Source organism: Hypomesus nipponensis, chromosome 21 (assembly GCF_054491055.1).
Source record: "Hypomesus nipponensis isolate SF chromosome 21, ASM5449105v1, whole genome shotgun sequence".
Classification (NCBI taxonomy): Eukaryota; Metazoa; Chordata; class Actinopteri; order Osmeriformes; family Osmeridae; genus Hypomesus; species Hypomesus nipponensis.
Window position 1 is genome coordinate 6878577 of NC_140381.1, and position 26424 is coordinate 6905000.

General features: G+C 49.9%; 1 protein-coding gene across 1 annotated transcript in view; it reads left to right on the plus strand.

Annotated features, from left to right (window-relative positions):
- The window catches only part of LOC146237670 (cytoplasmic phosphatidylinositol transfer protein 1-like), a 46329-nt gene that overhangs the window by 13061 nt on the left and 6844 nt on the right, over positions 1–26424 (plus strand). Inside the window, exons 2-4 of the mRNA XM_084685145.1 lie at positions 20242–20390; positions 24359–24458; positions 26340–26411. Of these exons, the coding sequence (XP_084541271.1) occupies positions 20242–20390; positions 24359–24458; positions 26340–26411 (321 nt within the window). The remainder of the gene's footprint in view (positions 1–20241; positions 20391–24358; positions 24459–26339; positions 26412–26424) is intronic.

A 26424-nucleotide genomic window follows, 5' to 3' on the forward strand; every position in this document is an offset into this window, starting at 1 on the left:
GTGTCGTTCTGTTGGTTAAAGTGACGTTCTATGGTTTCTTTACTGCAAACACTTCACTTCCATTGTACTCGCTAACCTCCAGACACAGGTATTTAAAGATTCAGACTCAATCTCCCAGCATCCCCTGAGGGCATAGGCCCCTCCCCTTCTGTTAATTAGACTTCTGATCTATATGAGTGTTGTCGTGACGACCATAGTGCAGGGCTCCTCTCTGGGCAGATGTCAGCTGTCTCGCCCACTGGCTCAGTAAAGCCCTCCTCGTCCACCCCCCCCCCCCCCCCCCTCTCTCTCCATCTCTCCCTCTCTTCTAACGGGGAGGTAGATGCATGGCATCATCAGTACACGACTGTGGAAAGACACACACACACACAGTGTGGCCATAGCCAGTTCTTCACTCTTTTGGCCTCTTCTTCTCGGGGGTGGGGGATGCAGAGGGCCATGCCAGAGTGTGGGATAAGAGACCTCATAGCACAGCGACATGGAACACATCCTCTGGTAAATCGATGGCAGGCTTTTAGAGCATCTCACCCTTTGTCAATATTTACTCCACTCTGATATTGTCTCTGTTCGTTGTATACAGGGGGGGTTGACAAAGAGAATGGAGAGAAGCCAGCAGAAGGAAACAGAGGAAGGATGGAAGGACAGATGGAAAGGAAAATCGAAAGTAAGGAAAGAAATGGGGGAAGAATCAAAAAAAAAAAAAAAAAAGTAGACAATCCGAGCTCCTTAGATTCAGCCAAGACGGCAGCCAGCCTCCTCTGACCTTCTCCCGAGCGAGGAATGTTTTCCCGGGTAATTAATAAGATCTGCCTGGCTTTCCAAACACCCACTCCCCCGCTTCCTTCCTCTGCGGACCCCCCTATGACGTCACCCCCCCCCCCCCCTCCAAGCCTGCCAGAAAGTCAACAATCCAAAGAGGTACCTAAATAGAAAGAGGAAAAAAAAAAGTGGGTTAAATGACTCGGCCCTCTTGGAGTTTTGCGTCAGAGGGCTGTGAAATCAGGAGGACGTGTGGATTTATTGAGCTTTTGGATTTAACTGCTTGGTTGCATTTTTTCCATTGTAACGTGTAGTTATGTTGGGGTTTATTTAAGGGCAGCACACAAGCATGTTTTTTTGGTGATGGGATGATGAAATATTCGGATGCATTTTTGAGCGGCGTGATTGAGTATCTCGCCAAATGCCAAGGCTGTAAGACCATCTGTTGTTTTGCGTACAAACTGGTTAGCATTAGCAGACGTTCGGAACACCTAACCTCATAAGAAGAGTGTGTGTGTGTGTGTGTGTGAACTTAACATTTGCACTATGTTTTTGCAAGTGCATGACGCAAGCCCTGGTTGGGGGAGCTGGCCCAGAAGAGAGGAACCGCAGGCTCGCGAACGTCACGTTCTGTGTTTGTTTTCGTTGCGGAGCATCATGGGGTGACCTCACTGGTCCAAAGGAGTTGCAACAACTAAACAAAAAAACACAGAGTATATTTCTTGCTCATTTGGATTATTATGTATGTACAGTGGACCGTGTTACAGTATTAAAACGTTGTTGATGAAGTATCGGAGAGGTGATCTTGTACGTCGTATTTATATATGGCCTTCAAAACAAACCCCCAATGTAGGCCTACAAGATGTGTGGATGCTAAACCCGAGCCTTGTCTGGCTGGAGTTTGCTTGACTTTGTAATGACCCATAAAAACTCGAAATTGGCTTTACATCATGGAAAATCAGCAGCCTGCCAAGTGCCTTTCATAAGTCTGGCTGCCTTCATTTCAGCTTATTCACTTCTTCATGCTTAGTCACAGTGCTGATGTGCTGCTTTGAGCTCCTCATATTCCTGGCAGCCATTTTGTTTCTTGTTGTTGCTCCTACAAAGACTATTTTATTTATAGGTAAAAAATAAAAAATAGTTATTTTTTATCAATGATAATTATCATTCACAAAGTCATGTTTTGCCAACTCAACCCTCAATTTTTGATTGTATGACTTTATTTATTAATAACAGCAGTGAGGCCTACATTTTGCTCCGTACAGGTAATGCTTGAATTCCAGAGGTGTAGTCCTTTTTCAAATCCTGTGGTGGCACACCTTGCTGCGTGTGTAAATAGCGGGAAATGCTAACTTGATATCTGTCGGAGCTCCGACGGTCTGCTTGTTTACCAAGCAGAACGTGGAAGGGAAATGGTCAGTGTGTGCGCTTAGCCTGGCATAAACAGACTTTTATCCCGCTCTGGTGGGCCCATTGTTTCAGCTAAGACGGAGATGAGAGGGTTCTGGCTTGGAGTGGCGTTGCTCTGGTGCTGGTGGACGTGGCCGTAAACACTTGGACGAAAATCACGAATCATCAAGCGATGTGGGACGGAGGGGAATTTGTTTGCAGTTGGATCTGTTGGTGGTTGCTGGATAATAACTTGAATGTTGGCAGCCTCAAAAAGGACAATTTGTGGTTTTGCCCTGTAGGCAAAGATACTCTGTGTCCCATGACATGTTGTGTCTGTTTTGAAAGCTAGAATCTCGCTCCCAGTTAGTGTTTTGCCAACACTTTTTTAGGCCTGTTTGGTGTGTCAACAAAGTAGGGGTGGGCAGGTATTTCAGTCTCGACCGTGAAGGACTTCTTGCTCAGTGATTATGTGCTTTTAGCACAAACACATCTCTGGACTGGCGGGAAAAAGTCGTGATGACAGCATCTTTCTGGCTTGTCAAGAGAATCCACCATTTCGCCTCACTGCATTAGACACATGAATTAGACATTCAGTTCAACATGCGTGGCGTAGCCACTGGCATTGTTTGGCTGTTTGTTTGGCCGTGCGGAGAGCAGCTCTGACTGACGCAGCGCTGTCGGTGCTCCTTCACGTAAGCTCACAGCCATAGATGTGGGTCGTGTCACAGCGGGCTTCAGTATTATTTATCGTGACCACAAACAGGAAGAGGAAACTGATGAAATATGTTGTTTGGACCTGTCACGCGACGACTGAAACCTTGGAGGGATTGAGGGTGTTTGTGTGTGTCAGTGTTTGGGTGGCACTAGGCACTTGTTTAGCCCCCTCACACACACACACACACACACACACACACCCTACCGCTGTGATCACAAAAGAACTGTGGTCGAGGGTGACGAAGTTTGAGCCAGAGTGTTTATTGTTCGGAGGTTTTGTACTTGTGCGTGGTCTCTCTCTCTATCTCTCTCTCTCTCTCTCTCTCTCTCTCTCTCTCTCTCTCTCTCTCTCTCACTCTCACACACACACACGCACACACAGCTGATGAAGGGACTGCGCCGGGTGCGCACACACACCCTTCCACCCCACAGACCCCTTGTCGTGTGCCAACTCTCTGCACCATGATTACTTTGGCACAATGCAATTACTGTCTAGGCTCTGGCGGGCAAACGGAAGCCAGATGTGTCTGGAGGAGGCGGTGGAGAAGGGCTTCAATGAAGTGAGAGATTCTTTGTGTCGCCGTCCTGTTCCAGGGTTCTCCAGGCATGTCGGACACACTGTAAATATGTGCCATGCACGTGTACACAACACTCGCAATCTCACTTAACTATCACAATGATGTCAATGAACTGACACGTTTCGGTAACATAGTTTAGGCTGCTGAACACAAGCTACACGCAGACACGCGCGCACAGACTCAAATGTGAAGTGTGTGTGTGTGTAATCATCGTGTCAATAATGGATACTGTCAGAGCATTTCTGTGTTCTCAGTTATACAATGGTTTGAATGTTTTGAATCAGTTTCCATTATTTCGGACAACTGAGACTCCACCCTCCCCCCTGCTAACCCACTCCAGGTTCATGAACCCCCCCCCCCCTGCTAACCCACCCCAGGTTCATGTACCCCCCCCCCTGCTAACCCACTCCAGGTTCATGAACCCCCCCCCCCCTGCTAACCCACCCCAGGTTCATGTACCCCCCCCCTGCTAACCCACTCCAGGTTCATGTACCCCCACCCCCCCTGCTAACCCACCCCAGGTTCATGTACCTCCTGTGTCAGCTCTCATCCCTGGTTACACGTCCCCATGGCGGGTACTGGACGCATCACATTAACTACATTGAAACGAAGGCCCTGCCAGAATGAATGACTCACCATTCTTAGACAGAGTAAACGGATCTCAAGGCAAGGTAGGAACACACACACGCTCGGCTTGTCACGGAAATCCTCGGAGACTAGTCTGTTCCAGCAGGAAAGTGGCGTGTGCGGTGTCAACTTCCTCTTTAGTCCAAGGGCTTCCCTGATTGAGTTGGACTGTGGTGTATCGATCTGTGCAGGAGGGCTGTATGACTCCCCTGAACAAGTCCCTCTTTAGCGCCAATTTGGCTCTGAGGGGCCTCCAAATGCACACCGTAGGTGGGAAATAACATTTGTGTGGGTGAGTCCAATTATAAAGAAATTGGCAAAGGGGAAAAGGCAGGAAGGAACCAAGGAAATAAGTGGGAAATTTGAATCTAGTTCATTGAACTTCTTGACACACCCAGCTCAAAGCCCTGTAACATTACTGAAAAGAGGCAAGTCATTAAGAAGCCATTCTTATTTACAATGGCAGACTGGGAAGAGGCAAATGTCACTTAAGGGGAAAAAGACCAGAAAAAAAGTTTGAATGGAAAGCTTTTGAATTAGCAACGTGTTATTTTTTCTTCTCATGGCATTAGGGTTTTTTGGAGAATTGTCAGTCCTGTGATTTTTTTATGTGGGTTATTAATCACGTGGGATTAACTGAAGCAGGTTCATCTGATATGCTTTGGCCTTGGTATTGTAAATGAGACTTGATTGATGTCTAGTATCTTCTTACAAACCTAGTTTACTAGAAAGGATAAGTAGGCTACATCAGAGTAGTCTGGAACCAGAAGATACACCACCAACGAGCACAGGTTCTCTCGCTCTTGCTCTCTCTCTTGCTCTCTCGCTTCTCTCTTGCTCACTCATTCGTGACATCTCTCTCTCTCTCTGCCCTTTTCTCGCCTTTCTTTAAGCATCTAGGGATATCACGTCTGAAGAGGGGGGGGGGGGGGGGGATAAAATAGATGAAGTAGGTTTTCTGGCTTCGGTCAGAAAGCAACGCTTTTGTCGTTCCTGCGCCAGTGGCATCTTCGGGTCATGTGTTCTGGAGCAAGGGTGACAGGGGTCTCAATAAGAAATCAATGTCTTGCATTTAAAACGGTATAGGTTGTCAGTCCTGACCGTGAGGCTTTGAAAAAAATGGTCTGGATCGCTGTCAATCGATAAACCTCCGTATTTTCACTCACCGGCAGTTGCAACTAGCCGTGCAACGCATGCTATGAGTCTAATGAAGCCCATATGCGCTAATTAGCGAGTTAGCCCAAGCCCCGTTGGACGGAGTGTTCTGATGAATTTGTTAATCTCTGGAGAGGAGCAAGTGAGGTTCGGGGACGTGATACACGTTTCACGGAGGACATCCGGACTAGGAGCAGTTCCAAACGACAGTCTGAACCTGACGTCAGCCAACTACTTTAAAGTCTGGGCCCGTAACCATTGTACTCAATCAGTGCTTTCTGGTTGTCATGCAAAACTTGTCTTTCTTTCTTATTGCGCCGCTCAAGGGGCGATTGTTAAGTTTCCTCGACAACTGTTGCTGTGGCGACCTCCTCCTGATGTCAGCCTAGGGAAGAGGTTGTGTTTCATTCTTGTTTAGCAGCTATGTCTTCATTAAACACTAACTGTTCACTGATAACACTGAAACTGTTAGACATAATCCAATCTTCGGTTTATGAGTAATGAGTTGTACAACACAGTTTAAAGATAGTAACCGTGCACAACTTTTACTGTAAATGCTTCTCAAGCCGAAGATACTCTAAGTTGGAGGGAAGGTTTCCAGCGCTTCCCAGCAGTGGAATGTGTGTGTGTGTGTGTGTCCTGAGTCCTCCTGACCCAGTGTCCCCCAATAAACGTCACCTATCTTTGGGTTTTCCGTCATGGTCTTTCCCCCTTCTCTAACCACCGGTAACTGCCTGCGCTTCCTGCCTTCCTCAGGGAATGTCTGAGGCTCTAAAGAAAGTCGGTTTTGTGATCCTCGTGGAAGGCCTATTTTTACCCACACACCACTCTCCCCCCCCCCCACACACACACTCTCTCACCTCCTTTTGGGTAGCACAGAGCCCCCAGTTAATCATCTGATGACAGGTGAAGTGAACCCCTTCTCCAGTGGAGTGTTCCTCCTTTCTGCGTCTCCAGTAAATGTCAATTGTGTGTGTGTGTGTGTGTGTGTGTGTGAAGAGGACATTCATTGTCCCTACCCCTCCTCTCCAGTTAATGGAAAGGATCTGCAAGGCACATGACACCAACACTCACCCTTGTGTATAGAAGCACTGGTATGCCTGTCTATTAACACACACATACACACACACGTCACCACACAAACTGTTGAGCACACCCATGGGAACATACAGGACAACCGCAACCAACAGTTTCCAGTCAGTTGTTTTGGTTTGAACTGTTCACTTTCGATTGCAAAAATGGCTGAACTTTTCATGCGTGTCAAACTCCTCTCCAGACGGTGAACTTATAATGCGCGTCTCGAAAACTCTTTATCGCCTCAAACCTTTCACGCTTTCAACTCATGGTCTTTCATCAGTGGCCCGCACGCTAGCAGAAATGACCATTGCTCCTAATTAAATATCCTTGCTTTTTCATTCCAAATCAGAGTCATAAAGAAGCAGGGTGCCAATAAAAAAAAGAGATGGGGGGGGGGGGGGGGAGAGGAATAATTGAGGATTTTTATGGTGCTTATCTTGGCCGTGGTCCACTGCCCATCCAACTCGGGCCCTGGCCATTTTACTGGAGTTGTAATGGCGCCTCGTAAAATGTCCGCCGGTGTTGCTGTTAGGTCTGTGTAGACCTTCGCGTTGGCACTGCCAACCGGAGGCCTGGTTTACCAGAACCACTGAGCTATTAAATATCACAGGGCTGGGACTGAGGAAATGGGGCTGGGAGTGAATGGGTGAGGAGAGAGTCCAGCGGAGGTAGAGGGAGCTTACCATAGAGGGTCACTAAGGGGGTTTGGAGGATAGAGAGAGAGCGAGAGCGAGAGCGAGAGCGAGAGCGAGAGCGAGAGTTGTGTAACAGAGCCCAGTGCAGCTCTTTCCACCAGGCCATGAGGGAGCCCAGGCTCTGTAATAATGAATGAACTCTTGAGTGTTCCATCAACACACACACATATACACACACACACACACACATATACACACACACAAAGTCAGATTGTCTTTCATTCACAGGCACACAGACTAATTCTCTTTCACACACACACACACTCACTACATTGTCCTTGTCCTACAAGAGAGCACCATGTTTGCCCAGGCTGACAGATCCATAACATTAGATGCACATTCCCTAATTACCTTGTCTGGCAAGACCAGTCGATGGGCATAGCAGTCAATCAGAATGATAGATGAATAGGATAAATAGTCTTCCTGTTTTAAAGCCAGTGGGTGTGTGTGTGTGTGTGTGAGGAAGAGGGAGAGAGGCTGCTTATCCTGACTAGAAAAGACCTGCACCTATAATTCGAGTTTGCACTTTGGTTGCCTTGGTAGCTGGTGTGAGTGTGCAAGTGAGTGTGTGTGTGTGATGCACGCTTGTGCTTTCATGCTTGCATGTCGGTCTCTGCATTCTCTCTCTCTCTCTCTCTCTCTGTCTCTGTCTCTGTCTCTCTCTCTCAGATCTGTCAGTAAGCACATCCCATGCTTTCCCTTAAGACATCTTGCTCTGTCATCGTCACAGCAGCATCGGGGCGTCATGGCGATCGAGGACGAGCGTCCAGGGGGTCGTCAGTGCAGCGTGGCGCATGTTTCCATGGCTGCGGCGTCGACCCAGGGTCGAGGGGTGACATCAGAGCGAGTGCGTGTGTATGTCTCTGTTGACTGTATGGGAGCAATGCTGATGTCAACACGTACTAAATCTCGGTCCCCCTGGCGTTAGAGGGTACTCTCTCCCTAGCTTTGTCTGGCACGTGGGAACACGTCCTCCACACCTGTCCAGAGTTCTAGTCCCCCCCCCCCCCTCACAGGGACAGGCGCAAGGGAACGTGGGAAATAGGAGGCGGGGTTTTGAGGGTTAGGGGGCGGGGTTGGGGGGAGGATCTGAGTGAGTTGTGGTCTTGTGACTGTCCTTGCCATGTTGTGATGGAGAGCTGGTCGGACGCGAGGGGGGTCAAATTAGCTTTGGCCCCCCCCTCGACCTCTTTTCGATTAATGCGGCTCTTTCAGTCCCGCGTGCACACACGGGCGCACACACACACACACACACACACACACACAGCTCTCCCTCATCCGACACCCAAGGGGATCCCCATCAAAGCTGCCTTTACTGCCTCTGACCTTTTCCTCTTAGGTATTCTGTCACGCAGCTACACCCACACACACACACACACACACACCCACACACACACACACACACACACACTCTCACTCTGGCGAGGTCAATCATACACTTACATAAACAACCTTGTAAACACAGAGTCTCATTCAAAGTCAAACAGGCACTCATTCAACACACGCACACACACAGCCGCAGCTTATCACAAACACACGCTCCATCTACACGAGTGTAAACACACTCTTCTCTCGGTGGTAGTATCCGTCACCGCCATGTAAGGGAAGCTAGCTTGGGAGAATCTTCACAAAAAGATATAATTCACCACATTATGTAATGTGTTTTCCATTGGCAGGCATGCCCCAAGGAGTAGCCTGAGTGTTCTGGGAACAGACGTCTCTTGAGTGAATGTCCCGCCCTGCCAGGCTTGATTGACATGAGGTGGAGACACTCTTAGGGGTTGTAAGGAGCCAATGAGAGCCTGTCTAGGTTGTGATGTGTCAACATTCTGACCAGTAAGCCGGAAAACCGGTACTGAAGTTCTGATCCATCTGGGAGTGTGTGTGTGTGTGTTGCATGCGAGTAGTTGTGTACAGACTTTCACCGAAGTTAAATGAATCAAGTTCTTGTCTCGGCTCACAGTGAACACATGGACGTTTGTTGGGCTCAGACATACACTTACCCGGCACTTAATTTAACGGGTGCATACACACACACACACAAATTCACTTTCTTTCGCTTTTTGCACACACGCATACTGTTTCTCTTTCATTCATTTGTCTAACATACACACACACACACACGCTCTTGTTTTTCCACAGGGAACGGAGAGTAGGACACATATGGTCTCCCTAGGTGTAGGTCATCTTTTGGGCAGAGAGCTGTGAGGCCTAGTCCTCCTACCTCCATCCCCCAGCCGGCCTAGATATCTCCCCCACCCCTGAGGGGCCTAAGCAGGGATAGGTCGGCCAGCTGGCCCGGGTGACGTCAGAGAGGCCCTGGAGCCAGATGTGCTGATGTGCATCACAGTAGGAGAGGGGGACTATGGCCCTACATGGTCAGCACACAAGAGAAGGAGGGAGATAGGGCAGAAGGGGGGGGGGAGCAAGAGAAGGTTTACAGTTTCAAGTGGAACTGTGACGTGACACACACCATGCACGTTGTTAAGTCTTAGTTTACTTCCATCCTGACTACTATCGGTCACATACAACTGCTTTGTAATGCAGATTGTGGAACTCGAAGGCTGCGGACAGCCGACAGAACACCTAACCCCAACCTAGACAGCCGACAGAACACCTAACCCTAACCTAGACAGCCGACAGAACACCTAACCCTAACCCTAACCTAGACAGCCGACAGGACCCCTAACCCTAACCTAGACAGCCGACAGGACCCCTAACCCTAACCTAGACAGCCGACAGGACCCCTAACCCTAACCTAGACAGCCGACAGAACACCTAACCCTAACCTAGACAGCCGACAGAACACCTAACCCTAACCTTGGCGATGAGTGTGAGTGCGAGCCCTGCCGCTGCTGCGGGGTCACGACCCGGAAATCTCTCTCTCTCTCTCTCTCTCTCTCTCTCTCTCTCTCTCTCTCTCTCTCGATCGAAAAAGGAGGACACTTTCCGCTTCCTGTGTGTGGACGGGGCCAGAGGCGTTACTCAAGGCACACCACTCGTATGGTTCTGAACGCCACTCGTAGGGTCTGATTGAACAAGGTCCTGTGAGGGCCGGCATGGCTTCCCCTGAGAGACGCACCACGTCGGGGAGATTGGGGCCATAATCCCCCCCCCTCCACACACACACACACACGTTCCGATGAGCCGTGAGCCTAGCTCTGATGATGATGATGATGATAATGATGGTAACCACTGGCAGGAGAGGATAAAGAGAGATGGGGAAAGGGAGGAAGAGGGAGATTAGGAAACGTATAGAGAGGGCACACACGGGGCAAAGGAGGGAGGGAGACGGACCAGGAGGAGGCGCAGGAAAGAAGTATGCGTAGAGAGAGGAGGGGGGAAAATGAGAGGGGGAGTGAGAGAGAGAGAGAGGGGGGGGGGGGAGCCAGGGTTTTAGCACGTTGCCATGTGATCCTCTGTAGCAGGTGGCAGGAGTGAACATGCTGACTGTGGACACACACTTGTCCCCCTCCGTGCTTTATGGCTCTTTAATGGGGCTTTGTGTCCCGCTAAGCTACGTCGCCGTGTCCTCATAAATCCTTCTCCTTTAAAGAGCCTTTCCTGGCCAGTATGTGACGGGCGAGTCATGTATGCGAGTCAGGGTGTCCTCTCGCAAGGAGAAGACGTTTCGGGTTTGGCATTCTGTCCATAGGGTGATGAGAAAGGAGAGAAGGAGGGAGAGAGGGGAGGGGGGGAGGGAGGGAGGGAAAATTGCGTGTGTGACGTGTGCGATGTGTCCCAAAACATCTTAAGGGATTATGTCATCGAAAGATGAGGACGTGTGACAGTGTTTTGTGACCCACTTGTGTTTGGCCCCCATTGGATTGAAAGTTCACTCCAGGGTCAAACTCACTAACTGTGCACATGTATATTTCATCCCAGCAAACAAGGTATGTTAGCCATTTATTTGTTATTGCTGCCATGCAAAGGCTCCATGTGCACTGGGCTGTATAAAACAACAATTGGCTGAATAGTACATGAGGTATTGTATTTATTTAGGCCCTTTTTACATAGTGATTGAATTTGAGTTGTGTCAGCCTATTCATGTGGGCTATATTTAGGCATGGTGTAGTCTGTGTATATGTGTGTGTGTGTGTGTGTGTGTGTGTGTGCGTGTGTGTGTGGGTGTAGATAGAGTAATGGATGAAGGTGGCAGTGGAAGAGCTAATGGTTTGTTTACCTCCTCTCATGTTTCTGACCAGGATTTACAGTCCCCGGCCGGCTCACTGGAGCTACCTGCCTAGGAACATCGTGCTCTCTCCACAATCCGTCTCTCTCTCTTCTCCTCCCCTCTCCCTCTCCGTCTCTCCCCCTCTCTCTCAATCTCTATATCTGTGTCCCTCCATCCCCCCCCTCTTTCTCAATCTATTTCTCCCATCCTCTCTCCACACCCTCCATTCTCCCTCACTCTGTTCCGCCCCTGCCTTTGTGACTCTCCTTCTCGCCTTTGCTCATGTTATCTCATTCTCTAGCGCCAGCCCTCCCCCCCACACACACACACTCACCCCCCCCCCCCCCCCCCACTGTATCTCTGTCCTTTCCACTCTAAGACGATGGAAGTTTTATTACGGCCGCCTCTCAACCCCCTCCAGTGCTCCGAGCGTACGTTATTCCTCTCCGGTCCCTCCACCTCCTCCTCTCTACATCTGCCGTTGTTCGCTCCGGCTCTCCTCCCTCGCTCCTCGTTCACCCTCCCTGGCCCCTCTGTTTCCGGCCCTTGTTCGCTCTCCTGCCATGTGATCAATCTTCCGCCTCGCCCTCACGTCGATCCACAGTTTTGGCTCATGCTTCTCCTTCGTGACGTCACGGCAGTCAACGTCGTGCGGTTCGATTTTGTCTCGTGGCGTTTGGGCCTGCGTGGGTTTCAAGGGTTCCTCTCTTTCTATGAGGATATGGGTACATTAAAAAAAACTACAAATCTAAACAGCATGATGAGGGCAATTTAGGAAAAAGAGAGGAAGGGGCGGGGGAGGGGAAGGGAACAACGGTTGAATGGGGCGTCCTTCGCAGGAGGGCACCCAAAACACTGCTCCGCCGAAGAGGTGCATTAGGGGTAATTGACTCTTACAAATTCACCACGGCGGAGGACAGGGGAGGAGGGCTGAGCCATGCCTGGGCATTGATGTACCTGGTTGCGTGTAGAGGAGGATGGTAATGTGGCCGTGTTCCATTTTGAAGGGGCCTCACAAAGAGCCCTTTTACTCTGGAGGGGGGGGGGGGGGAGACGCCATGAAAGAGACCATTCAAGGGGGGTGGGCACACATGAGCAGACACACACACACACGAGTCTCTCTCTCTCACATGCTGTACATGTCCACTCGTAAGCACAGATCCTTTCTCTCAAACACACACACACTCAGTCACCTTCCCCTCACAAACACACACCAACAGCCTCATTCTCGATTTCTGACACACACACACACACACACACAAACACAGGTTGAAAGCGTCACTGAAATGAGGCAGCAGGCATATGTCAGGGGCCTCTCGCGGGGCGCTGGTATGTTAGCGAGTGCTCTTCACACACCTCTCTCCCGGGCGCTCACACGGGACCCTGGCAGCTGTGGGCGGGAATTAGCAATTCATAACCCCCCCCCCCCCCCCCGCCGTGACCTTCTCCTCAATGTCGGGCAGGAGCGGCTCGCTGTGGCCGTTAAACCCGCGACGGCCTGGGCCCCGCGTGCTCCTTCAGCGTCTTTGAGTGTCCACTTGGCGACACTCAAGTCCGCACCCCTCTGTTTGAATCTCCCCTCTCCCTTCCCCTCGTTTGTCACGTCACGACGACAACGACAGGCGCCCCCGGAGGAAGTCATCCATCCCCCACAATGCATCGCTCCCCAGAACTCTGGCCCCTCTCCCCCCGGGCCACATGCGTGATGACAAATGGTCATCGCCGTGGCGATGAATAGTGATTGCCGTGACGAGGCGTGTTCCGGTCGTGAGACTCAGCTGTTGATGCCTGCTGACGCCTCTTTCATCTTCATTTAACCGTGGATGAAAGCCTTTAGGCCCGGCCTGAAGCCTGGGCTGCGGGTAGAGGCGTCTGCCTACTTTGTTTCACTCCAACCCTGACAAGGCACAGTGTGAATCCCACTCCTCTGTGATCCATATCATGGAGTCATCAACTTTAGCCGTGGTCCGTGTGCTGCTAAATGAAGATGGATGAGGGTGTGTTTCCCTGTCTGTGTGTGTGTGTGTGTGTGTGCTTGTGTGTGTGTGTGTGTGTGTTCAGGAGAATTGTCCAAATGAAGACACATGCTTGGGAGGAACACCCTTTGGCGTCACGTTGACCCCGAAAATAGTGGTGTGAATGGATGGCGGAGTCATCGCACCATTCATTAACACTGAGTCATGTGCCTTCTCTAACCTTGTGTCGGACTAACCGTGAAACGGCCAATCCTGTTTGTGTACGTTGATGCCGATGGCGGGCCTGGCTCTTAGCTAACCCTGCTATAGATGGCAAATTGGAATTCATTGAGATGCTAATCCGTAATAAAATATCAGCCATTTTGGTTGCTTTATTTGGTTACGGGTGAGGGTAATGGATATAGAATACCTGTTTGATTCTTAAGATGAATATAGCCCATTGTGATTGGCTGAACTGTGAGCAGAGATAAAGCCGGTGCTAGATCACCGCTTTATCAAATAAGAAGGAGCCTCATACCAGCTTTATACCAGCCTCATACCAGCTTTATACCAGCCTCATACCAGCTTTATACCAGCCTCATACCAGCTTTATACCAGCCTCATACCAGCTTTATACCTGCATCATTCTTGCTTTATACCAGCTTTATACCAGCTTTACCTGCATCATACCAGCTTTATATTACCTTTATACCAGCCTCATACCGGCCTCATACCAGCTTTATACCTGCATCATACCTGCTTTATATTACCTTTATACCAGCCTTATACCAGCCTCATACCTGCTTTATACCAGCCTCATACCGGCCTCATACCAGCTTTATACCTGCATCATTCCTGCTTTATATTACCTTTATACCAGCCTCATACCAGCTTTATCCCTGCATCATTCCTGCTTTATATTACCTTTATACCAGCCTCATACCAGCTTTATACCAGCCTCATACCTGCTTTATATTACCTTTATACCAGCCTCATACCAGCTTTATACCTGCATCATTCCTGCTTTATATTACCTTTATACCAGCCTCATACCGGCCTCATACCAGCTTTATACCAGCCTCATACCAGCTTTATACCTGCATCATTCCTGCTTTATATTACCTTTATACCAGCCTCATACCGGCCTCATACCAGCCTCATACCAGCTTTATACCTGCATCATTCCTGCTTTATATTACCTTTATACCAGCCTCATACCAGCTTTATACCTGCATCATTCCTGCTTTATATTACCTTTATACCAGCCTCATACCGGCCTCATACCAGCTTTATACCTGCATCATTCCTGCTTTATATTACCTTTATACCAGCCTCATACCAGCTTTATACCTGCATCATTCCTGCTTTATATTACCTTTATACCAGCCTCATACCGGCCTCATACCAGCTTTATACCTGCATCATTCCTGTTTTATATTACCTTTATACCAGCCTCATACCAGCTTTATACCTGCATCATTCCTGCTTTATATTACCTTTATACCAGCCTCATACCGGCCTCATACCTGCTTTACCTGCGCTGGCTGGGTAAAAGGAGACAAAAAGCCCATTAAGTCATTCTATTATTAATTCATGTTGGTTTCACAGCCCTGGCAGCCCCAGCGGTCCTCCCCCTCTCGATGACGCCACTCCACCATCTCTACTGTCCTCTCCTCTCCCTCTCCTCAGCCTCGTTCAGCGGATCTCTAGCCTCCACCCCACTCTTTCACGGGGTGCAAAGCCCCTGCAGAAAGGTTATCTCATTCGGCACTGCTCATCCATTTCCCCCTACCCATACAAACATCAACACACACATTCTGACACACACACGCGCGCGCACACACACACACACACACACACACACACACACACACACACACACACACACTAATTACACTCCCGTCACCTATTGACTCACTCCGCCCACAGGGATAATCTTATCTTGGGAGAGCACGACTGCAGCCCTCCCACAGTTGATTAAATGTGCACATCACTGGAGAAGCGTGTGGGGTATGTTGGCGGCTGGAGTGGATGGAGATGTGGCAGCGTGATGGGCCCCAGAGCTGAGGCAGCAGTATCTGGGGGCAAGGTGTGTGTGTGGTTGGGGGGGCCTATGTGTGTGTGTCTAGAGGGTTGCGTGCGTGCGTGCGTGTAAATATATCTGTGTACAAGTGTGTTTGTGTATGGATACTTGTACTGCATGTCCCTTTGTGGATAGAGTAAGGTAAGCTAGCAGTGTCATTTTAGCCATGCTCTGCGGGGAATCGTGTACATTCGATGGAGACGAAGATGCCACAGTTGTCAGCAATAGGTGGGGGGGGGGGGTGTCCCTGTGTGTGTGTGTGTCTGTATTTGTACTTGTGTGTAACTTTATTGTAAGAGATCAATTATACGATGGTACCCATTAATATTAAAAGTGTGTGTGTGTGTTTTCGCCTCTCTTGCAGTGGGTGAGCCCAGACCATATAGCAGTGTGTATCCCTGAGGCACTTGTATCAATCACACCTCCCATTAAGCCAGTCCGATCTCCCCTGGGCCAGCTGCACACTACGCTCTCTCCATGCCTTTTGTTTGCCGCGCAGGTACACACTATCTGATCCTAGCCGTGTGGCTCCTCCTACCCCCTGCTCTGGAACAATGGTGTCTTCCATTATGGTTTAGTTAATGCGTCAGTCTATCAATGGGCGATGCTAATTTTTTGCTGTTAGGGGTTTGAGAGGGGTAAAGTAAATAGGATGAACTGAATGTTTGTTTTACTCGCTTACTGAAGTGTGTTTCCATTGTTGGTTTGTACCAGTTCTCTCTTCAGCCTTTTGGTACAGTATATGCAATGCCCGACCATTATTTTGAGACTGTCAGGTCAATTGTGGTAACAACAAGTTTTTCCACATACAATTTCCTAACTCTTCTTGGCGGAATGTGTGTTGTGAGCAAGTCGATGGGAAACTTCAAGGAAAGCCTTCAGGTGTAAGCCATCATTTAACATGGCAGCCGGTTGGCTAACTCAATAAGCACACATGCACAGCCACCCAGCTCCTGCATCTTCTCCTGAGACTGATTCTCAGAGTACTTCAAACTAACAGTGCCTAGTTTTGAGATTAGTCCTAAAATTACCAATTCACGATGGAGAAATAGAGAGAGAGAGGGGGGGGGGGGGTTACCTTATGGTGTTCACTATAATAGTGAACTATTAATTCAAGAGGCGTTTTCGACATGTGAAGCCAGACTTTGCGATAATGGACTCCCCCTTGAGTTGCCATGGAGCTCACCTGAATGTGCAGCCGATGCCAACGAGCAGTGTGATTAGCATAGCAATTACAGCACAATGATGGGAAATGCACACGTTGGTGTGGGTGGCTCTTGATAATTGAGCATGTGTTTTTTTTATTTTTTGTATCCACCTTTTATTCCATTGATGACTTTCAGCACCGATAGACAGACCCAAAGCCAGAGGGATATTCAGCTTGTTTTTGAAGGCTCAATCGTTTTGTTTTTTTAATTGGGACACCCTGCAAACTTTTGATCGTTGATTGTAATGTCAGGGTAGGGAGTTGAGCTGTAACATCAGCAGCTGCCAGTTGATGAGCCGAACAACATTCAGAGCATGTAATTTTTCTCATCATCTGTATCATAAATCGCAGTCATGTTGACTTTTCTAACCTCAGTTGTTTAGACGGGTTGTGAGCGGGCGAGATCTTGGCTCTCGGCCAAGCGTCCATTTCCACAGCCAATTAAACGCATCGAGCAGTCGCCGGTGCTCCGTTCGCGCATTCAACACAGAGAGCGTTCGTGTGCTTAATGAACCACGTTCGAATAACGTTGAAATAACGAGGGAGATTATCTCGGGACTCTTCAGTTTCACCCTCCCTTACTTACTTCAATGCTTTTATCACCATATGCTCTGCCCTTCGAATTCCCCCGACGACCAACCAATGCGGATAGATGGACGCAGAGCCTGCAGCAGCACTGTAATATACATGCCTCTAGTCCAGCCGTAAATCCACCCTCCTCCTTCCACCACAACTCCCTCCTCCCTTCGACTCACTTGTTCTTCTTGGACCGGGCAGTAGCCGCTATCGACCGCAAGCGCGCAGGGCGAATTTCAATAGACCGCTATTGATCTGTCGCAACTTAATGCTACTGCTGTTTATTCATGTAATTTCTCTGGCCAGACCTTGGACTGGCTGACAGGCGTGTCGGCTCAGGGGTCTCGTGGGTGGCTAAAAGAAGTGTCTGCTCCGGGGCAGAGAGTGGTTAAGTTAGCCTACCTGCAGCGTGGGACCTTAGCATTTAATGGAGCACGATCAAAGAGAATTGTATAGCCTACAGTTTGAAGTGGCTTCTTTTTGAGGGGCCTGGAGTCTTGCCTGGCTACAACATAGGACATATTTGTAAAGATGTTGCACTTTACTGTATCACACATAGCTCAAACTAAACTAAAAGTCAGTCCTGCTGGGCGTAGTGCTGCCTTATTGCCCTCAGGTCATGACCTCTAATTGTATCGATCGAACATTGATCAAACTGTTGATGTGTTGATACGGCTGGTGTGCGTTTGGCATAACTAATGACTCGATCCCTGTATTGCATTGTCATCAGACCCATATTGCATACAATTTATGTTTGGATTCTCATCTGCAAGTGCCAATGAATGATTACTGTCGCCTTGATGAAAGACAGTCAAGATGCCGCAAAGCAGTCAACAAATCTAGGGTGTTTGGTCGATACCCAGATTTCAATTCCAGATCTCTTACTAGTATCTGTTTACTGGAATAGACCACATGAAAAGGTGTTATCCAAACGGCTGGCGCTAGATTGATCACGTGTTGTGAAGCACCCGGAATGTGGAGAGGCCTAATTTCCGTAGTTCACGGGTCACATGTTAATTTCCCCTGGGACCCTGTCTGTATTTTAACGAGTTGTCTGTGCAGTAGCGTCTGGGCAGTAGCGTCCGTACAGCGTCCGGCGTAGTGAGCACTCACAATGTACTTATCTGCCCTTTAACGGCCGCCTTGCCTCCGGGGCTCCTGAGTGAACCTGAAGAGACGACCCTAAACGCAGACGTCTAAAGGCGGCACCGCCGAGCGCCCTCGCCCCACTTTCCACAGCTGCTGCTCAGCCAATCAGACGCCCTCTACTAACCATCTCATTCATCCCTCCTCCCCCCCCCCCCCCCGGTTCCTCCATTACTAATTCCCCTCTCAACCAGTCCTCCACTCGTCCACCCGCTCTATCCGCCCCCTCTCATCCCTTTTCTCCTTGGCGGCGGGCGAGAAGGAGAGGGGGGGGGGGGAGTGAAAGAGAGAGAGAGGGGGGAGAGCTTGCATTATTTACCTCCACTTTAACCCGAGCCTCGTTCGGCGAGACGGTTGTTTTTAGACACGACACCTCTGCTTTCGAGGGGAGGTGCTTCAATGAGAGGAGAGCTTCTATTAATGGAGGAGACACTACCGGGGGGCCGGGGGGCAGGGGGGAGGGGGAGGGAGGGGTCGTCTGAGTAACACCCGGGAAGAGGAGGGATGATGTAACGCCGCTGTTGTGTCTGGTCGACATCATTTTTCTCATGGCCTGATGAAGTCGATTAGCATCACAGTCAAGGCACGGACAGACTCAAGGGCGAAAGCGACGGGCTCCACATCGAGGTTACGTTTGAATATGTTTGGTCCCCGGAACGTTCCGCAGCTCGTACATCACCAGGCCTTGCACATTAAATAAATACAGTTCAATAGAACCGACGACGTACAAACACACTCGTAACCACGGTATCTACTCAGCGCACCGAAGTGTGCCTCCATTAAGACTCTCCAACGTCCCCGCGCTCAAGATGGCCGCCGTGCCTCCAGCCTGTCACTTCCTGTTTAGGCGGCAAGCACGGGATTGGTTCAGCCCCGGAGGTGTCGGCCCTTGGGGACGTTCTTGGCCCGGCATGGCTTTGCAGAGTCGATGTGACAGGGACAAGTCTCTCCCGCGCCAGGGCGCCAGGGCGATGGGCAGGGGCAGCACAGTTGGCGACGTTAATAATTGATTGTCCCCATGCTGCAATGTGCTGCTCAAGCTTGTTTCCTGGGGGGCTTCTTTTTTTTTCCTGCTGAGGTGCCCTTTTTTTGACACCCACACCCCCGCTAACTTGCTCCACAGTCCAGGGAGGACTCATAAGCAACATGGCTGGAAGACGCATTCTGGTGCAGTTGCCCTTTTTTTTTTTATAAGGGTTTGGAAGCAAACTTATCGTGGAGGACACAGAATGGAGGGTGGTGTGCACTTGTGATGCCTCAGGATCATTGAGTTGGGTCATTTAACTATGCTCTGTCTCTGTCTGTCTGTCTGTCTAGCAGTCTGTTTCATGAGCTCATGGAAGGGGGGAGGAAGATAAGCGCTGCATTTCCTTGTTGCGCCAGCCCCACTCCCCCTCTCCGTTACTGGTGGGTCATGTGCGGAGGATGAGAGGAGGGAGGGATGCAGAATGACTCAGCGGGGAGAAAGAGGGCTTCACTCGTTCACAGCCGGCGAGGGATAAGAGGATTAGCGTCACTCCGCTTCATTGCAGCTTGTCCTCTGCACCTCTCTCTCCCCCTCCCTCGTATTTTAAATACTATCTTCGTCCATTTACTATACTGTACACTCCTCCTTTCCCTCGCTCCACCTCTCTCTCGCCAGCCCCTCGCCAGCCCCTCGCCAGCCTCTTTCTCAGTCTGCACCCTTCTTCTTTTGGCCTCGTAGCTCCCTCTTCTTCAAGTGCATCCTGTCGGCCGCCCCATCCCCTCACCCTTTATGCCCTCCCTTCTTCTTCTGTGGTTTCGGTCAGTACTTTCTAGTCCGATATCAGTCAGTCTGCGTGGCTCTGTAGTGCTTAACGACTCATTTTATGGCTCACTGATAAAGCTATCTTAATCACCAAAGACTTTGAGGAGACCTCAAACCAAATTGTGGTGATTGCTGGCCCTTTAGAACCCACTTTCATTGGATTATACGACAACTCCTAACTTTCGAAAACGATGCGCCGATGAATCCATAACCCTCGACCCCCCCCCCCCCCCCCCCCATTCCAGTCGGGTTTATCCGTGTCTGCCCCTGTCGCGGTCGCATCTAACCCCCTGTGTTCCCTCTGTGTCTCCCAGTACAGGATTGGTCAGCTGTACATGATCAGCAAGCACAGCCACGAGCAGAGTGACCGCGGCGAGGGGGTGGAGGTGGTGCAGAACGAGCCCTTTGAGGACCCCAACCACGGCCAGGGCCAGTTCACCGAGAAACGCGTCTACCTCAACAGGTGAGTGGGCCCCGTAGGCTCCTGACCTCCAGCCTTCCGTTTGACCTCTGGCAGCCCTTATGTGTATCTGTACCATTTGTGTTCATTTAAATATACTTTGCTTACTTGTTTGTTGCCCTAGTTGCTGATTTGTAGACATTTTAGGGAGGGGCGAGGGGGGGATAGTTTATGTGTGATGTTTTCAGGGTTCGTTATACCAACGCCTTCATTTGTATCGTGACGGCCCGCAAGGTTGATGTCAAACCGCCTGTCACAGTCCAGCCTCGACCGAGCCTTTTTTTTCCTTAATTACCCACCTGTGTGGAAAGCATAACACAAAGAAACCAAGCTTTGGAAAGGAACACAAAGGACGAGTTGTCAGCCCTCCATAGCTGGGTCTTACTCCATGCAAGTCCACCACGTGTGTGTGTGTGTATACAATGTCTCCCCATGCATTGGTAAACATCCAAGGACAAAAACATCCCAATTAGGCAAGATGGAAAGAGAGAGAGAGAGAGAGAGAGAGAGAGGAGACACAGGCTATTCATTCCAGCAGAAACACCTGTGTCAGCGATCAGGGTCCCTGGAACGTAATGGTGCTGACTCAGCACAACTCTGCCCTACGCCATGGCTCAAACTTCAGGGAGGGAGGGAGGAAGGTACAGTGTAGAGAGCAGGAGAGAGAGAGAGCAGCAGAGAGAGCAGGAGAGAGAGCAGGATAGAGAGCAGGAGAGAGAGCAGGAGAGAGAGAGAGAGCAGGAGAGAGAGCAGGAGAGAGAGCAGGAGAGAGAGAGAGAGAGAGAGAGAGAGAGAGAGAGAGAGAGAGAGAGAGAGAGAGAGAGAGAGAGAGAGAGAGAGAGAGAGAGAGAGAGAGAGAGAGAGAGAGAGAGAGAGAGAGAGAGAGAGAGAGAGAGAGAGAGAGAGAGAGAGAGAGAGAGAGAGAGAGAGAGAGAGAGAGAGAGAGAGAGAGAGAGGGAGAGAGAGAGCGGGAGAGAGAGAGCGGGAGAGAGAGAGCGGGAGAGAGAGAGCGGGAGAGAGAGAGCGAGAGAGAGAGAGAGAGAGAGAGAGAGAGAGAGAGAGCAGGAAAGAGAGAGCAGGAGAGAGAGCAGGAGAGAGGTGAAAATCCATTCAGGTAGGTGGTGAAGCAGGGGAATGAAGGGAAGGATCACAGAGAAACGCGAAAGCGCCTTCTAGCTGTTTGCTGTGGGGAGGTAAAGAGCGGGAGGGAGCGGAGGAGGAGGATTGGGAAACAATAGAAGAGAGAGAGTGGGAGGGAGAAACAAAGGTTTAGAGCGAGGGGAGAGAGAGGCAGAGAGAAAGAAGAGAGAGAGACACAATAGAAAACACAAAATGAAACAAGGGTAAAATCGTGAGCGAGAGCCCCAGGATCATTGAGACAGGCCTGGAGCTCAGGGGTGCTTTTGGAGACGAGTTAGCCTGGGGCTCATCCTCACCGTCCACCCCATGACCTCCCCCTGCCTCACCACATGATCACGTCAAACGCTGTCACGGCTCTTGCAAGGCGCCTGGATCCACGATTAAAACATAAGCATGGTAAGGACCCCAGCTCTCCTTCCCAATTTTGAAAACTGTCCAAAGTTATCACATCGACGTGTGGGAAGCGAAGACGGCACACAAACACTGACCCCCCCCCGCCCCCGCCACCACACACACACACACACACAGAGTAGCTTGTATCTCCCAGGCAGGTCACACAGGGGAACACGCGGCGAAGGCGAGGCGTGTCGTTAGGGTGAAGCGCAACAGCGGGGCGTCAAAATAGGCCAGAACCTGCCGTCGACCCAGCGTGTGCCCCCCCCCTCCCCTCACCTCTGTGCGCACTACAGCAGATGGACGCCCTGCTGGCCCTCACAGACCCCCCCTCACACGAAGCAGCTGCCGTGCCCCCCCCTCCCCCCTCCCTGACGGCCAGGTGACTGGCTTCCTGACTTCCTACAAGACCCGGGTGGAGGCAGGGGAGTGGGAGACGGCGGGGGAGTTGGGAGGGAGGGAGATGCGCTGACGCTCGGAAGAGGAGAGTGCTGGAGGGCGAGAGAGGTTGAGAGGATAGGAAAAAGGGGGGGTGTAAGTTAGAGGAGAGCGAGACGGTGCTCTGATTGAGTGCTTGAATTCCCAGTTTCCCTTAACCTTGAATGCAAACTGAAGCAAGCCTTACTCTTCCAGATAAAGGTTATGGTGACAACACACACAGCCAGAATAGGAATTCCAAGTTGGATGAGGGCTGTGAAGAGTGACCTTGCTTTGACCCTGCCAGAGGAAATACTCTATCTTGTGCCTACTTGGCTGGCGCTTGGCTGGCATGACATAGTCCTCGAGCCAGTTATGCATGTATATAATCTGTAAACGCATAATTGGGTTAGAAAGAGGGGCTCCAAAAACACAGACCAATTTGGATGATCTACCCTAAGCTGTAAGACAAGAGCAAGTTTAATCAACCAGACGCAAAGCCCTTTTACAAGGCGGCGTCCAAACCTAAAAAGTACTAAATGTAACGGGACAGAGTCCAAGAATCCGATTTACCCAACAACACGGCCGGGAAATTGGAATCCCGACTCCCAATTACCCACTGACAAATTCAGCCAAGCTTGCTAGCTCTCTGGCACGACAAATCACCAGACGGCAATTCACCGTAAACATCGATTTGAGGCTCGTTCTGTCGATGACGCTCATTACCGATGAGCCCTGGTTGGTTGATTTCGTGATTGAGTTAAGCTCTTTTTTAAACTTTGCGAAGGACAAATCCCTGGACGGAGGAGAACGGCTCTTTTTTTTGTCGAACCTCTTCGAATCCGGCTCGAACCCATTTGGTGTGAAAACCGGTGGGCGGGAGCCGCCATTCCTCCACCCACGGCCGTGATTGGCACTTTGGGGAGTGCCAGCGCCCGAGATTGGCAGGACGGGGTGTTTAAAAGAAGAGAGGAAGATGGAGAGAAGTGAACAGATGGAGTCATCTTGTTTTTTTGAATGCGTGTGAATGTCAGCTTGGCCACGTTGGTGGCACAATGCTGTTTTGGCGCTCTGCAGATATTTTCTGCTGTCGTCGCCCACACACACTCAATATAGTGGTCCAGTCACCCCCCCGCCCTGTTGTCCACCTGTCAATCAAGTGGAAATTCTGAAGATTTTTGTTTTTTTTCTTCGGTGACACACTCACCTTTACTCACTCTCTCTTTATTTCTCTTTCTCACACGGTCACACACACACACACACCAGAGAGATGAGAGATGTCTCTGTTCTTTTAGCAACACATTTCCAATGAGTCCATGCATGTTAACTCTGCCCACTTTCAGTCCCCAGGTCCCTGTTGGAGTGGGATGTTTAGGACTGGTGTTTGAAGCAATGGCACAGCCATTCAATCATTCATACACGATCCCAAACTGAAAGCATGTAGGCTGTTGTTGTGTAGACATGAAGAGACACTTAGAGGAACACACACACACCTAAGAACACTGGATTAGAGAGAGTTGCATTCTCTGAACCTAATATTGTTTATTCTCTCTCATCCTCTGTTTAAGTATCTCCACAACTCACTGCTGGGTACACAACAACATGTGTGCAGTGTTAACCTCTCAAGTGAAATGGTAATAGAAACCCATCAAGGCCTTACAAATCTAATAAGTAGCTTTTTTTTGTTTGTTTGTTTTTCTCATCCTATTCTTAATTTCCTCATTGATCTCTTTCACAGGGCCCTGCAGGTTGCAGACTCACCTAGAGGAACGGAATGACTTTCAATCTTTTTAAAAGGGTGATAGCAATAATGACGATATCAATTAATCAGTTCTCTCTCTCTCTCTCCCACATCTCTCTCTCTCTCTCTCTCCCACATCTCTCTCTCTCTCTCTCTCCCACATCTCTCTCTCTCTCTCTCTCCCACATCTCTCTCTCTCTCTCTCTCTCTCTCTCTCCCACATCTCTCTCTCTCTCTATCCCACATCTCTCTCTCTCTCTATCCCACATCTCTCTCTCAGTAAATTGCCCAGTTGGGCTCGTGCAGTGGTGCCCAAAATTTTCTACGTAACTGAAAAGGCTTGGAATTATTATCCCTATACCATCACAGGTGAGTACACACGAGCACACACTCTCTCTGTGACCCAAGCTCATGAATATTCTCTCGCTGGTGTCACAACTCACATTTGCTCTCTCACCTTTTCTTCTACACACACAGGCACCCGCACAGACACACACACACACAGACGCACACAGAGACTGCCCTGGGTCGGGTCAAAGTGTTATTTGAGAGCCAGGATGCATTGAGGCCAGCCACAGCTAATGGGGCCAGTGCATCCAGTAAAGAATCCCAACCGCTTATCGACCGTAACTCTAGCAGAGACACACATGGCTTACCCCATCTAATCTACTTAATGGCTAAAACACTGAGAACATAGAATTAGCCTCAGCCTTAGCCTCAGCCTTAGCCTTAGCCTCAGTATTAGCCTTAGCCTCAGTATTAGCCTTAGCTTTAGCCTCAGTCTTAGCTTTAGCTGTTCATGCTTGAACAGTTGCACCGTCACCAGAACCCAAACGGGTATTCTGCTCGCAGTTTCTCTCGTGGGTGTTCCCCGCGGTGTAGATCCGAGACAGCGGCAGCAGGGTCGGCCCCAAGGAAATGCTGCGCCCCCTCCAAAAATTGTTTTGTTGAAGTACAAATAAGAAATACTGGCATTGGCTATACATGAAATATCAAGGTGGCTCCGCTTTCCTGCAGAATATGCAGGTCTGCTCTTATTTTGACTCTCATAGCCTACCTGCTTTGTAAATGCGTGCCCCCCTTGTGCAAAAAAAAAAAAAGCCCCCCCCCCCCCTCATTTAATTCATTCTGGAGCCGAGTCTGAGCGGCGTGTCCCTAACTCTGTTGTGTTTTGTCTCCCCTGTTCGTCCCTGTTGGCCCTGGACCTCCAGAGTACACCGTGAGTATCTCCTCCATTCCCTCTGTCAATCGCCGGGCTGCGAGGAGAGCCGTACTGGGTTGTGATGCACTGCCCGTCACGACCAATCAGAACCAGGCCCATACCTCCAGCCTCGCAGTGGGAGGGAAAGAAAAGTGTCACTTGGTCCGCGGCCTATGTGTCCGGGCGGTTTCGGTTCGATTAGCTGTAGGGGTGACGGTGCCTCGCGTTGGGGCTCCTTTGAGTGTGTTCATGCCCAAGGTGGTTCGTTTAATATGGGTCCCTGTTTGGTTTTGCGAGTGTCGTTTTGGATGTGGTGTGCGAGGTTAAGCTTCTGCAGTACAGTGTGCTGCAAATGGACCCTGCAGGGATGTGTGTTTGTGTGTGGGAATCCCTAGCTGTGTGTGTGTGAGTGTGAATCCATAGCTCCAGCTTAAAGACTGTGTGTGTGTGTGTGTGTGTGTGTGTGTGTGTGTGTGTGTGTGTGTGAGTGAATGAACATAGTTTCAGTGTGAATTTGTGTGGGTTGGAAGAATTTATTTTGCACCCGTGTGGGCGGTGTGTGTTTGTGTGTGTGTGCACGCGTACGTGTGTTCTATATTCGGTCTAGCTCCATGGTGATGAGTTGTGTAGCCCCAGCTGAGCATGTGCTCTGGGCTGATAAAGACACATCAATTCTTCTTCCTTGCCTCCTCGGAAGGATCATTTAGCTTCACTGCTGATAGAATTCCACTGCTATTCACGTGTCAAATGATGCACAATTGCTCCCTGAATCTCTGATATGTCTTTTTGATGCGGGAGCATGATATTTCACACGTATAGTACGATGTCGTCAATTAACACGAAAAGGATGATGTTGGAAATTAACATGAAAAGTCAATGTAAGAGAGAAGGGGGGAAGAGAGAGGGAATGAGAGGGGAGGCGGGAGAGAGGAGGGGGAAGGGGGGGGGAAATGGAGGAAAAATGTCGAAGTCACGTGAGGAGCTCACACCAAAATGAAAGACTGCACACATACGAGATGAAGCCGTCTAACCCTCCTCTGGCTTCTGCTTGCCCCTGCAGTGCTCCTTCCTCCCCAAGTTCTCCATCCACATAGAGACCAAGTACGAGGACAACAAAGGCATCAATGACCATGTAAGTGAGTGCG